This window comes from Passer domesticus, chromosome 12 (assembly GCF_036417665.1).
Source record: "Passer domesticus isolate bPasDom1 chromosome 12, bPasDom1.hap1, whole genome shotgun sequence".
Lineage (NCBI taxonomy): Eukaryota > Metazoa > Chordata > Aves > Passeriformes > Passeridae > Passer > Passer domesticus.
In genome coordinates this window covers 4,456,199-4,470,396 of record NC_087485.1, presented here as the reverse complement: position 1 = coordinate 4,470,396, position 14,198 = coordinate 4,456,199, and the positions used below count along the sequence as shown (strand labels likewise).

The 14,198-nt window shown below is 40.3% G+C and overlaps 1 protein-coding gene across 1 annotated transcript in view; it reads right to left on the bottom strand.

Moving 5' to 3' along the window:
* Nucleotides 1-14,198, bottom strand: part of LOC135279791 (polycystin-1-like protein 2) — a 38,117-nt gene that overhangs the window by 8,861 nt on the left and 15,058 nt on the right. The window contains exons 16-33 of the mRNA XM_064387317.1: nt 13,548-13,742; nt 12,586-12,711; nt 11,136-11,309; nt 10,091-10,215; nt 9,155-9,281; nt 8,125-8,259; nt 7,196-7,421; nt 6,744-6,937; nt 6,115-6,345; nt 5,792-5,893; nt 5,422-5,600; nt 4,927-5,073; nt 4,241-4,440; nt 3,859-4,085; nt 3,135-3,348; nt 1,997-2,225; nt 1,022-1,250; nt 485-581 (exon numbers count right to left, since the gene is read on the bottom strand). Of these exons, the coding sequence (XP_064243387.1) occupies nt 485-581; nt 1,022-1,250; nt 1,997-2,225; nt 3,135-3,348; nt 3,859-4,085; nt 4,241-4,440; nt 4,927-5,073; nt 5,422-5,600; nt 5,792-5,893; nt 6,115-6,345; nt 6,744-6,937; nt 7,196-7,421; nt 8,125-8,259; nt 9,155-9,281; nt 10,091-10,215; nt 11,136-11,309; nt 12,586-12,711; nt 13,548-13,742 (3,157 nt within the window). The remainder of the gene's footprint in view (nt 1-484; nt 582-1,021; nt 1,251-1,996; nt 2,226-3,134; nt 3,349-3,858; nt 4,086-4,240; nt 4,441-4,926; nt 5,074-5,421; nt 5,601-5,791; nt 5,894-6,114; nt 6,346-6,743; nt 6,938-7,195; nt 7,422-8,124; nt 8,260-9,154; nt 9,282-10,090; nt 10,216-11,135; nt 11,310-12,585; nt 12,712-13,547; nt 13,743-14,198) is intronic.

Below are 14,198 nucleotides of genomic sequence, written 5' to 3'. Positions count from 1 at the left end.
GCAGGTGTGGTCCAGGTGTCTCTCTCTAGGCTGAGCATCTCAGAGGTGGTGTATTCATAGCCTGAGGCTGAGCACGGAGGAAGCTGTAGATCAGATAACTCTGCTGTGCCCTAGGATTCCTGTCTGCTAGTGAAGGCTTCATTTAGATATGATTATGACTGTAGAAGCCACTGCTCAGTTTAGGCGAATAATACAGATAATTGTGGCTGTGGAAATGTAACCTGAGAACATCCATACAGGGCTTAAAGGATGTGGGAAATTTCTTTGTGAGAGGTTTTAGTTATGTTTGTCAGATAAAGACCTACCAGTCTACATGAAAGGTGAATTTTTTACTGTTCACTTATTTATTTTAACTAAGTTGTGGAATAGTTACAGGTTTTATTGCAAGCCAGTTGAGCTTAGTCACATATTCATTCATAAAGCACTCCAAAAGCTTGGAGAATTCTGCACTTTCTTTAATAATTTTTAACTTTTAGGAAGTTACCTGGTGCAGATAAATGTCCATCAATAGCTGTGTTTTCTTCATCCTCATGTTCCACCTTCTTCAGAACGAGAGCAAAAAAAGCAGCAAATCCCAGCACCTAAAAGGAATCAGTTATAGACTCACCATATTCCCATATTTCATATAAAGAAGCTCAGGCTTTGACCTGGATCCCTTTGGATCCAGGTACTGCAGGAAAACAACTGTGCTTTGGGTTTGTTGAACCCACGCAGCCCATAAACAAGAGAAGAGTGCACAGTGCACAGTGCTGGGGTTTGTCCAGCTAAACTGTGACACATCCTCACTAGTCAGAAACCTCATTAAACACTGACAAAGCAAGAGAGATGAAACTAATAGAGTTAATGTCAGCAAAACCCATCAGAACTCTAAATAATCTCCTGCCTGTTCTTGTTTTAAGGGCAAAGACTTCTCATTTTATATCTTAAATCCTGCAGCTCTTTAGAACATTTTACATTGTCTTCCTGCAATGGCAGCAGGTGAGTTGATCTTGACTGGTGGTTGTATTTCTGAGGCTCTCACCTTTAAGGGCTGTGTGATGAAAAGACTTTCCAAGAAGGAGATGACCATGGAGATGAGCCACTTGATGGAGTTCTCCTTGCCGTAATGGAGTCCGTAGAGCATGGTGAAGAACCCGGACACACCGCTGGTGGCTGCCACAAGGAACCAAGCAATGAACACAAACCACCAGGGCAGCCCTCTGGGAGAACTTTTCTTGTCATCACTGGACAAGTTTGGAATATGGGACCACCTTGAGAGTGAATCAGAAGAGAAAAAAATCAGTCTGTGATGGAACAGGAACCAAAATCGCAGTCATCAGGTTCACTGGGAATAGGCAACATCTTATGATATAAAATCAAAATATTCTTTTAATTAATGAAGTTATATATGGATACAAAAAGTACAGTGAGAAACAATAATGAAGAAGTGTGTAGAGATCAGCTAAAAGCAAAATAAATATGATGGGTTTCTTTACTCCTCAGTTCATGCCTAATTGATCTCCAGTAGAATTACTGACAAAACTATGAGTGCATTAAAGCTGCTGAACACCTCTCTTGCCATCACCATAATGGCCAAGTGATGTAATTAGTGCAATTGTTTTCAATACTTCCAACTTAATTATCATATTTCACAGAACTATTTTTGTCTGCTTATTAATTTTTCTTTATCCATACATTTTAAGAGACTTCTGTGACTTTGGAGCTGGGTGATTATCCCAGCCCTTTACTATCACATGGCATTTATTGTAACTTTCCATTTTGGAGGCAAAAATGACAAACAGCAATGATCTGTCATTATTGCCTTTGTTTGCAGTTCACAGTGCATGGAAATTTCCTTGTAGCTCCTGCAGTGGTATAATAGTAAGAGGTTTTTTTTACAGATGTAATAATAGTTATCTAGCACATGCTAAGCAGTAATTATTTGGGCTCTGTCATCCTGTCCAATTTTGAATTCATGACCTGAATTCACTTATACTTAGAATGAGAACTAGGTTACCCCTCACTGATGGATGCTGATGAGCAGATTTGGTTCTCCAGGAGGTTCTTCATATGCTGAACCTGACAAACAGCTTGTGTGTAACTCTGAGGCATCTGAAATTTATGGGGCCCCAGTAATTCCAGCTCCATCTCTACATGCTGGAGTTGCAGGTACAAGCAGCGATGGTAATCACTGTATTTCAGCTGGTCACAAATTCTCTTCTCTGGAGTTGGACTTCTTGTTTTCTCTGCAGGCAAAGAATCATTTATTTATTTATTTATTTATTGGGAAAATAAATCTATTAAAACACTACTCAGTACAAAGGGTGTTCTCTGGAGCTAAAGATCATGAATGTGATGAAGTAAAGACTAACATATGAAAAGACATGTAAAAGCAGTTTTAGTACTAGAGCTTAATATTTAAATGCTCTTCTGCTGGAATGGCCTGGAACTTTTTCCAGAAGGCAACTGAGTTAAACAGAATTCCTAAAATCTTAATAGACAGGTCAGATCAGATCAACTGTTAATTTGTTCATGGTTTACCTGTGCAATTAGTACCTTGGAAGACTCCCTGGAAAAGCTAAATGTGAGTCTTAATGAAATCAGTGAGATTGTTTACTCATATATTCCTTTTTAATTGAGAGGCAGACTGAAAGGAACAACAGCACAAGGCAAGAAGAAAAAAACCCAACAGGTCGAAGATATTTCTGATGCTGATCCAGCTTCCAAGCCATAGCAAACATTTGATTCTACAGTGCAAGAAACAGAGATTTCACAGTTGTCTTTACTTAGTTGGGTGCTCAGTACTGCAGTGAAAGAACAAGAGGCAATGGGCACATCTTAAAACATGGGAAATTTCTGAACATAAGAAAAATGTAGATATTGGACACTGGAGTAGGTTGCTTGGAGAATTTGTGGAGACTTCATCCTTGGGGACATTCAGCATCTGGGTGATTTGATCTTGGGCAATCCTTCTCCCGCAGACCCTGCTCTGAGCAATGTGGTGGGATCCAGGGATCCCTTCTAACCTCAGCTATTCTGTGATTCTGTAGTTGCCTTTGAGTCAGAATGGAAGAAGGACTTGGGTCATCACATCCAGTGCTATCATCATTTTCATTGCAAGGGTTTCAGCAGTTATTTCACAGTGTGCTATTTACCTTGGACATCCATAGCACCCAATGTGACAATTATAGGGCCATCCTTCTTGCTCTCATCATAAAGCTCTTGCCCAGCTCTGTTCTGTTGACAGATGACGTGCTCAACCAATTGCAGGAGTGTGTTGATATTAGTTGATTTTTCAAGGTCTGGTGCTGAGGTGAGAGATGGAGTCTTCAGGGCTTTAAAGAGTGAGTTGGCGATTCTTCTTATGTCCTAGGAAAGACAGCAGCAACACAGCAGTGACTCTGGCTGCAGTGGCTTAAGCTGATGTGATCTGACAGTACCACTGGCTGGGAGCTGCACCAACTGCTAAAATCTCCAGAACAGATAAGAATAGCACATCCTACAGTGCTGGATGTGACAGGCAGATTTCAGTGAGTTCAGCAAGGCAGCTTTTGTGGTTCAAAAGGGCAGCGTGCCTGCCTGAGGACCTAAGCTGAGAAAGATGTGGTCCATGATACCTTTTATCTTCACTGTGTTGCTTAGTGTGTGCTCTAACTCCTGAACACAGTGATTTGGTCACACACAATAGCTGTGCAAGGGCTGGGATGTAAAAAGGCAGACCTTAATGAAGGATTGTATTTAGGTGGGCACTTTGCACCAGTGGTAATTGGCTTTTCTCTTCAGACAGGCTGAAGGGCATTGGAACAGGGAAATTTGTGGAGCTGGGCAAGCCGGTAGCGTGTGGCAGCAGAGGGCAGTGCAGGACGCACTGGGACTTGCCTTTGTCACAGCCTCTGGAGTGAGAGAGGCAGCCTGGGTGGCCTCTGGGGTGGAAGGCAGGCTTGGGGACACTCGGCCATTCTTCCCCAGCTTCTTCTCTGTGCCCTGTTGGGCTGGCCGGGGTCGTATGTTCCTGAAGATCTGCACGATGAGCAAGTTGATGGGGAACATGAGGAGGGAGCTCTCAAAGCCAATCATCACCTCCTGCCATGTGAACTCGATCTTACCTGTCAAGGTCAAACAGAACAGAGAAGAAAAAATAACACCAGGGAAAACAAACCATCAAGTCTCTTTCTTGTGAAAAAACCCATTTAATCAACTCTTGCTTCCAGATTCTGCTGTCTCTCTATTTGTCTGCCCAAGCAATGGTGAGGATTGTTACCCAAATCCATTTTCTGCTCAGCAGGATCCTTTGGCACACCCCAGAACATGATGCTGGTCAGCATGGTGCAGAGCAGCAGTGAGAAGCAACAGGACACGCGCTGGGCTCGCGTGAAGGAGCTTCGAGGGGAGCGGCTGAAAACCGAGTACCAGATGTGCCCATCCTGGAAACCCTTGGAGGTCTTCATGAAAAACAGATTGCTGGGAAGGAGAAGAGGGAAATCTAATGGATATGTAGAAAGGAGAGGGAAGAACAAAGCCTTAGTCCAGGGTCTCAACCCTTTATGCTTCTAGGCACTATCAGCAGAAGTAATAACCAGGAGAAATGATCAAATATTATGGCTTGATTTGTATGGAATGATCATAGCTACTTATGTCCTTTACTTTTGGACACAGCATAGGGGGAAAGCAAATAGTTCCTATTTAAATTGTTAAGAAAATGACACTTAAGAGAAGATTTTTGGGTTTCTGTAGGTGTGTCAGGCTATCCTTCTTCAGCACCAACATTTTCAGTATGGTACTACTATTAGGGTAATGATTTATGTAACCATCCTCCCTTTCTCCCTTATTCAGAACCCTTTAAGGACAGTGGACATTTTTTACTTGGGCTTTGGTCTGTTTTTTTAATGCTTGTTTTTCCAGACTGACTGCTATCAAGAGAAAAAAAATCCATGAAATAGGAGGTACCTGAACTGCTTCATGTCCTGTTCTGTTGCTACTGGGAACACTTTATCTAGGACACATTCTCCAATATCAATGGCTAGCCAAGAGTTACAGAGGAAGTACCATTTCTGATCCCATGCCAGGTCATGGACTATTACTCGATTCACGTACCTGTTGGAAAAACACACAGGGCACAGTCACACACCACTGAGTGTGTGAAATCCAGAGCTCAACAAGACTGTGGAGGACAAACTCTGGCTTTCAGCTACTTGGGGTGACTAAACTGTAAGGCACAGGACATATCCCACCCTGTACTGGACAAGGGATATGGGAAACACTCCTGGTCTTCCACTTTAGGCAGTGATTTGGCCTATTCAGCTGCAAAAACTAGAATCTAACACTTCTTTTCTTTCCAGAACTGCAGAAAGGATAATTTTCAAGTGCTAGAAAGGGAAAGTCGTTGTCATTATAAAAAGTTTTTTGTGGATTTTTACTTCCCAGCATCTCCAGACCACTTACCAGGATGGACTGTCCCCTGAATTATCATGCCACAATCTAATACTCTGCAGTTCCCCAAGAGGGAAGAAGGTACAGAGGAGAAAAACATCCACTCCTCCACGTTCAAAGACTGGTGTATCAGGATCATTTAGATGGTGGGGCTCACTCTCTCCATCCAGTCCATAGAGGGTGAGAGTCACCTGGAAATAAAAAGGCAAAATGAAGATTTGCACATCTCCATCCTAAGTGTGGTTATTTTTCCTTTCATCAAACCTAAGGGCTTTCTGGCTGAGACAGTGCATTGGAGCTGTCCTGTTCAATAGCCTCAGGTGCTCTATTATTCATCCAGTTCTCTAAACAAATAAACTCCTCCCACACAGTGCACTGATACCTTGGAGGTTGTGGCTGCGCCACGGCGGTGTCCTGTGAAAACTGTCACAAGGTAACGATACTGAGCAAAGGGGTCGTTGTCTTCCAGGACTGTGATTTTCACCTGCAGAGCCACACAACATGGGCAGTGTGTTAGCTGTCCTGTAAGTACAGATTCCTGAAAGCTGTGAGTAGGAATTTGTGATCTTGTGAACAATGTTTACTTACCAGTAAACACAGAGTTACAGGGAAAGGAGTAAGATTGGTTAAAGACTTCCTATTAAAACAGGCTAGACATGGTGGGAATTGACCTGAATACATTGACTTTATTAGCTGGAGACTTACTTTGGCATTATCCTGGATGTCTTTCCTTCGAGCCCAAATAACTACAAGCACATATATCAGAAAAATGCATCCCACAGTTGTCACCACCACAGGATTGTCCACGAATGTACCAAAGAGCTGTGCTGTTTTGCTGACATCTATGGCATTGGGTATGACAAAGAAGGAGCTCCCAAAGAAGGTCAGATGGTTGCAGAGGCACTGTGTGCTGCTAGGATTTGTTTTTGGTCCTACCTGAAACCCAGAAAATATTTCTGATAAAACACTTTCTTCAAAGCATTAGATGACTTACCAAGCAAATGAAAAGACAGTGCTGATATTAGTAAGTTAGTGTAGAGAGCTGCTGCACACCAAATTGTTCAAGTTCCAATAAAGAATATTAATTCTAACACCTAACCAGTAACGGGCATTGCAATATATTATGGCCTTATCAGAATGGTTCAATTTCTTCTTATACAGAAGTTCATCCCAAGAAATGGGAATGAGGTTAGTTCAATATGACTAAACTTCTTAAGTTTCTTAAAACATCTCAGAATGATCTTATTTCATGGTGTCAGTTACTACAGATGGTGGTTATGAGGGCTGGCTTTGAAGTGTGTAACAGACACATTGTTTTGTTTTGCTCTACTTACATGACATCCATAGCTGTTCCAGCCTCCCTGGTGCTCGTCCCAAAATACACAGCGGGATGCAAAGCAAGTGGCATTTATGGTTAGCCCCTCGTAGACTGCTGAATCCATTCCCATATCTTGTAAAACCATGAAATAGTAGGTTCCCTCTCCAAAAATTAGTTCTTCTGAGCTGAGAACCCAGCTGTTCATGTCACCTTGAACATAAATATTTTCGTTTCAATGTATATATAGAAAGGCTAATTCAGAAGCATGCATGTAATAAATGAACCAAAGAAACAGGTGTGAAATCATTTGTAGCAACTCATTGATCAAATCAATCTTTCCTCCTGTTATTGAACACTTTATTCAAGAGATTGGAACTTTGAAGCATGAGGTTTCTTTCCAGCTAGACACTTGAACTCATGGTCAAGGCTCATTCTGCTAGTTCATGAGTCACTAACCATTTCTCTTACCTCCAGAAGTTTTCTTATAGAACAGATGATTTTTCATATCATAGTTGGTTTCATTTGGGTGATAACCATACCCCAAGTAAAGTATTAGTGGAATGTCATGTTCAGATTCCAGGTGGATCACTATAGATGTGTTTTCTGAGGTAACATTTACTTGAAAAGTGCTATAATTGCCCAGATTCAACAGAATCTTATCTTCCTGAGTTGCTGAAAGCCTTGGTAACATGATCTGTTTTTAAGCAAAAAGACATAGGTTTAAATACAGAAAAGCATTTTTCTTAGCATGCAGTCACATGCTAGATTATCTTTTTTCATAACATCAGAAAATCATGGCCAGCAAAAATACCATTTTCAGAGTAATTTTCTTTCTAATGTCAACTAAACTCTGAAAAATTAATTTGAAATCTGTGCAGACTCATCACAAAGCCTAGGGTTAGGGCTAGGGTTAGGGTTAGGGTTAGGGTTAGGGTTAGGGTTAGTGCATTCTGAACTGAGAACTGTGATTATGATTGAGACACTGGCAGCATAAAGTGCATGTATGAATGATTTAGATGTCAGTTTATACATGGGCTAGGAAGCCAAAGAGGTGTTCAATAAATACAGTAGTTGGTTGGTGAAATCAGACTTCACATTCTGCTTTGGGATGACTGTAATCTGGAATCTATTCCCACAACCATTAGCATTCTTACATTCATTTAAAGGAAGAATAAAATGCCTCCTTTTCAAGAACAGACAGAAATATTTGTTAGTTTTTTCACCACACAAACAAATCCCTCCATGACAACTACAGAGAGCATCAGCCCATTATCTAATGTAATGAACATTACCAGAATTTGTGTTCACCTCACAAATGATAACACAAATGACAGTTTGCTAATGGAGAGAGGAAAAAATGGGAAAAGAGGGTGAGAGTTAGGAAATTGTGAATTTACCTCAATGTTCTCTTTGAGGTTGTTGACTGGTATGATCAAACCATCCAGACCAGTTAGACTTAGACCTCCCACTGTTCCACTGATGTCAAAACTGCTGTCACTGGAGAAAAAGGGATTCATGGCAAAGCTCACCATCTGTTAGGAGACATTAACAATCAGACAACTGAGCTATTGTCAATATTTCATTTTATTCACACCCTGAATTGCTGAATAGTGAAAGAATGAGCTCAGACCCAAATAGAAGGTGACCTCCAAGATGCATGCGTCAAGATTTAAATAATACTCTACCTTATCTCTAAGGTGGGTCTATAAACCTTGAAAGTGATTTTCATTTTGAAATGTGTACAACAATCTTTATTGTTTCCATACAGTGTGACACCTTTTTGGCAGAGTTGGAAAAGGTGAAATGAAAAAAAATGTTTGCAGATACTTTAGGGGCTTCCTGAGAGGGTCAAACACACCAGAGAGATCTTCAGAAAATTTATTATGAAAATATGACAATTATATGCCATCTATTGTTCTGAGAGAAAAAACACCATGTCCTAATTCAGATGGGGGCGGTGCTACCATCAGCACATTTGTCTCCTGCAGGATCTGAGTGCCCCACACTCAGGTGTTTCTTGCTGGGATGAAAGAAGGCTGCTGTAGTTTAGTTTGAATGTGCTATTGACTCTGAGCTGTTGCATCCTCCTCAGACCATAAGATGTAAACAAACAGCAAACAGATGTGTAGGTCTTGATTCATTCCATTGCCTGCTCCTGCCGTGAACGTGTGAATCAAGGTGTATGTAAGGGGCTGATGGGATGGGGAATTTAAGAATTCCGTTATCCTTAACTTGCTCTACCAACCTCATGCAATTAGGATAAATGAAGGCTTCTTTGACCAATAATTTCAAATAATTTTCTTGGCATGACAGGAGGAATGACACATGCTCGTGTGTTCCTTGTGAAAGGATAAATGATTATAAAAGCATTAGATCAGGAATGTAAGCTGGACATCAAATAGAGTTAGATAAAAGCTGTTTACTTGCCCTTATATCCACTGTTTCACCATCAACTCCTGAAATACTGAGAGAGGAAGCAGGTGGGAGAGTAAAGCTGGCAGAGCTGGAATTGGAGATGTTAATGGATGTGCTATCCATGTTTTCTGTTTGTAATCTGTCCAGTTAGGGTTGGGCAAGAGCAAAGCAGAATAAAAGAGAAAAACAATAAAAAAAGGAAAAAAAAAACCACCAGAAAAAAACCAAAACATCAATACCACGGACTTCATATCTACAGAGAAAGCTTTCTCTCTTCAAGAATATAACTTATTTGCAAAACTATTTCTAAGTCTGCCAGTAAATGCTTTGTACATGAATCTGCCCCTGATGCAGTACTCCACGTAACGCTACCATAGAATCATCAAAAAAGGGGTGGAATTGGCACATCTGGAGAGGAAGTTTTACCAAGGTGTACCTATTTGAAAGACTTGGTTTCTGTGTGAACATGCTCTTGATTTGAATGCACAGTTTGATGTGGATGAAAACCAGCCTCTAAGGGAACAATTTAGGGATGATTATAGGGGATGGAAAATGCTTGTCAGGCTTCTCAGGATTATATTTGCTTCTGCCAAGCTGCTTACAGTTCCATATAACATGTCATTATTGGCAACTTGGAAAAGAAAAGAAACCCTTAGCTGGTATGACATGAGTTTACTACATAATTTCAAAAGTAAGTGACTACTGCCTCATTCAGGAAATTGTGGCAAATTCTCTGCTGGTTAAAGAACACACAGCATGGGAATTTCTAAGGTAATGCTCCCGGAGTCCAGACTGTTCTTACTATCAGTCACTAACATCAGACTTGTTGCACTACTGAAATTGTCATTATGCTACAGTATTTAGTTAGTTCCAAACATTGTGTTTAAGCACAGTGGAATTAACATTTGTAGCTCTCAGAAGCTTCAGTGAGGACACTGCAGCTTTTACCTGTGTGTGTACATTGTGGCAGAGGGAGAGGTGAGGACTGTTGGCTCATCACCTGGTGCCTTCCCAAACAGAAGGGCACTCTGGAGATTTTCAACTGCACTCAGGAGCTGGTGCGACACTGAACTCTGGAAAAGAATTAGAGGAGGAAACTTACAACAAAGGTACTCAGGATTATCAAGCTGCACATTATTTGTCATTGCTTCCATTTAATTTTGGTGTTTTACTAAACTGACAAACTTGGTTATGAGCTTCCTAATTTCAGAGAAAGCTATTCCATTGCAATTCAGTTTCTGTAATTCTCATTGTGGCAAATAAATGCCTTACAGATTTTACTTCTGTATTGTAGTATTTATAACTTCTATACATTAAAATTACAAGCATTACATCAATCAATATATTAATGTACTGTGTGTATTAATGTAATATTGTGTATTAATGCTCTTAGCTGCACATGTTAGTGTTTTGTTACTTGGAAAAGCAAGACCTAATTTACATATCAACTGTGTATTATTAGTGGGTTATTGTCAAAAAACTTGTCCAGTTGATAATCTTTTTTGTCACATATAGATAGGAAAATAGATATGTTGTGTCTTTCTGAACAGATAATCAGAGCTTTCTGCAAAAGTGTCAGCAGCAACCAGAGCTGCTTCAAGCTGGGAAGTAGTGGTGGCAATCATGAATATTTAATACCTGTGGCTTCCTTGAATTTTGGGGCAAAAGGAGGGGATAGAAGCATATCTGAGAAAAATCGCAATGTGCTTGTCATTGATTAGAGGACAGAGCTGATGCTGTGTTCTCTGTCCTGTTCAGCTTTCAATGTAACAAATCTTAAGAGACCTCTATCATCTTCATTAATATATATTCAATCTAACATGTCTAACTGGGGAGAAGTTTCCTCTGATCTTCAAGTCTATTCAAGGTGTCACAATGAACCTTTCCCAGTGGCAATTTGAAAATACAAGAGACAACAGAGATTTTAAAAACCTCTCAAAGCAAACAAATATTCACACACAGTACAGTACAAACAGGGCGAAATCTAAATTACCTCTGGCACTGAAGTGTTCCCAGCTCTGATTTCTACAGAAGCTTTAAGAACACTACTCACTGCATTAAACAGATAGTTGGCTGCTTCCTTTAACTCCTGACCATCTCTGCTGTGCTCTGTGTTTACAGTGAGCAGGGAGGCACTGACATGTCTCAGAGTGTTGCTGGCTTCCACCTGCAGGAGAAACACAGGGAGCAGTTTATATGTGCTGGCACTACAAATGACAGAAGTGACATTTGTGTCATTTACTGAATATTGCAACAGCAGTAACCTTTTGGGACTATTAGTGGGTAATGCCATTTTTACTAGAACTATTTGTACTGGGGTAATACTTCAAATGCTAATAAAGATGATATACTAGATGGTACACCAAAATGGAATACAGGCATGAAAAATGCAGCCTGCTTCTAGAGATGTCATCCATAAAAAGATGAATAAATCTGAAAGAAGCTTGTCTGTCAAACCCTAGGCAAGGATAGCTTTTAGGTATACAGTAAAGTAGTAAATTAGGTTATAAGTTTCTATCTTAGTGCCAAAGTGCTAAGTGCCAAAGGAGAATGAGTTTTACAATTTTTATTTTGTGCCTGGATGCAGCTTTGGGACTGGAAAAGCATTGGCCAGATTTTAGCCCAGGATAGTGAAGGAGCCAAGAAAATTCACTGCAGGCTTGGACACATCCATCCCCACAGCCTGTGAATGTTGAGCAGCCTTTCTGTAGGGTGAGGGCTGGATTTGAGCTGTGTTCTTGTCTTGCCAAAATTAACCACATCCTGCTGAAATGCTCCCAAGCCATTGTCTGGCTCCAACTCTGTAATACATCAGAAATCAGGATATTTGTATTGCCTGCATATTTGGGAAACTTCCCCCAGTGACAGTTTCTTCTGTCCCACCATATGCTCACCCCATAACCATAAATAGCATCATCTACCAATAATGCCTTGTTCCCAGACAGGATTCAAGAGGTACTGTTGTGAGACCAACCTGCACATTTGTGCCCAGCTCCTCTGGGTGCTGACATGTTCATTGCCTATGTGCATTTTGTGCAGTGCCAGGATCAGGGATGAATGAATGTGGGCAATTCTAGAAAAACCCTCTTGAGAAAAACCCTCAAGAAAACCCTCTTGGGGCAGTTCTTCTTCAGGGTTCTAAAAGGGCTATACAAGAGAAAACATGACATGTTTCTGACTAAAAGTTAAGGATTCTGTCTCAAAAATTTATGATAAATGTAATGGTCATATCCGGGATTGTAGAGATTGCTGGGACAATATCTGAGACTCGAACTTATTCTAAACAGAGTCAAAATACTGCTGGTCAAAATACACATGCTGGTACATTTGAAAAAATGGGTAAGAAGAGATAATTATAAGGCACTGAAACTCTTCCAAGGTCAGTGGGATAATTAGAGTCTCTACTATTAGTGTGAGGAGATATAAGATGAATTGCTTCTTACCTGTGCTGAGACAGACAGCTCTTCACTCCTGTAAGTGATTTCTTTCAATACCTCTGACATCTTCAGAGCAGTCTGCATTGATGTTATGTTAACAACAGAGAGAGTTGTCAGCATCAGCCCTCGGAGCTTGGGATGAAAAGGGATAATTAGGCAAAAGAATAAGATGCTAATTAGGACTGTGAAAGTAGTGCTGTGTATTGACAGCCAGGCTTGCTGTAAGTTATGCAGTAGAGTAAGACTCCACAACAAAGATCATTTGAGCTTATATTAGCTCTACTGACAAGATGCCACTTGCCCTAGTAATTATATAATCACGAGTTTTATGTTACCTCCCAGCACAGAGAATTCATACACTTAACATCCATTAAGAGCAAGGAGAGTTACTTGTGAGAATTTGTACTAATGTATGTGAATTGCTGTGTAAATGCCACTTCCAGAGAAAGCAGAGCCATGTGTGATTGATGTTATTCAAATAATGAATCTTAATTGAAGGATACATTCTCTAGATCTCTTCATCTGAGGCACTCAAAGCACTGTACAAATATCAGCTTATGACTGAAACATCAACTGGTGGCTAAAATGGACTAAAGAAAATTACCTGCCATCTAGTGCTTTTGGGGGAAATTAGATAGGACATTTATCCCTCTGGAGATGCCATTTTATTGATATTTAAATTGCTTGGGAAAATCAGGTTTAGATTAACTAGTTTAAATTAATGAAATAACAATTGAGAATTAACTGTTTTACTGACGAATGATAAAACAAATAATTTATGTAGACAAATAGTGAAAACTAGCTGAGACCTGTGCCAAACACTGAGACAGATGCTAGAAACTTGAAACCTTCATTGATTTCAAGTGGGGATACGTGAGCTTTTTATTACTTAAGGGCTGTCAAAGAATATGAAGAGTCCATTATGTGACATTTTACTGCAAGAAAGCAAGTGTTTTGTTTTTGCTGACCTCTTTTCGTGTGTTTGTCTGTAAAGACAAGTTAAAACTTTCCTCTTGGATCTGCTGATTAAGGACAGATGTCACTGACTTGTACAGCTGGAAGAGACTCATGCTGCTGTTCCCATCTTTTAGGATGGTGTTTGCCTTCTCAGACACCACAGCCTGCAGGTTCAGGTTCCCATCCATCACATCTGCAGGTCCAACCTGGTGAAGGAATCAGATATGCTCTCAACATTGCCAAGGCTGTTACAATTTTCTTTGAACAGCTTCCATGATCATCTTAATGACAGCCTAGATAGAGTGGGACATAAAACTTCATGTTCCCCATTTTAAATGTTTTATTTTTAATGGCCTGATAAGGATCTCCTTACTGTGGTGCTGGGGAAGAAGCAAAAGGCTTTTGGGGCCTACGCAGAATAATTCCAGACTCAGTAAATAGGTGTACACTGCTCAATCAACATCCAAACAATTCTTTTAGATTTTGTTCTAGAAAAAAGGGCAGTGGAAGATCTTTTGACCTTGAGCACACAGAGAATAATCTTGTTAGGTGGAAAAATGGTGATTATGGCACATTTAGAAGGAAGCAGTACATCTAAAACAGGAAGAAACTCCAAAAATCAATTATGGGTTAGTTATCCACTTGAGAGTTCTTCAAAGTAA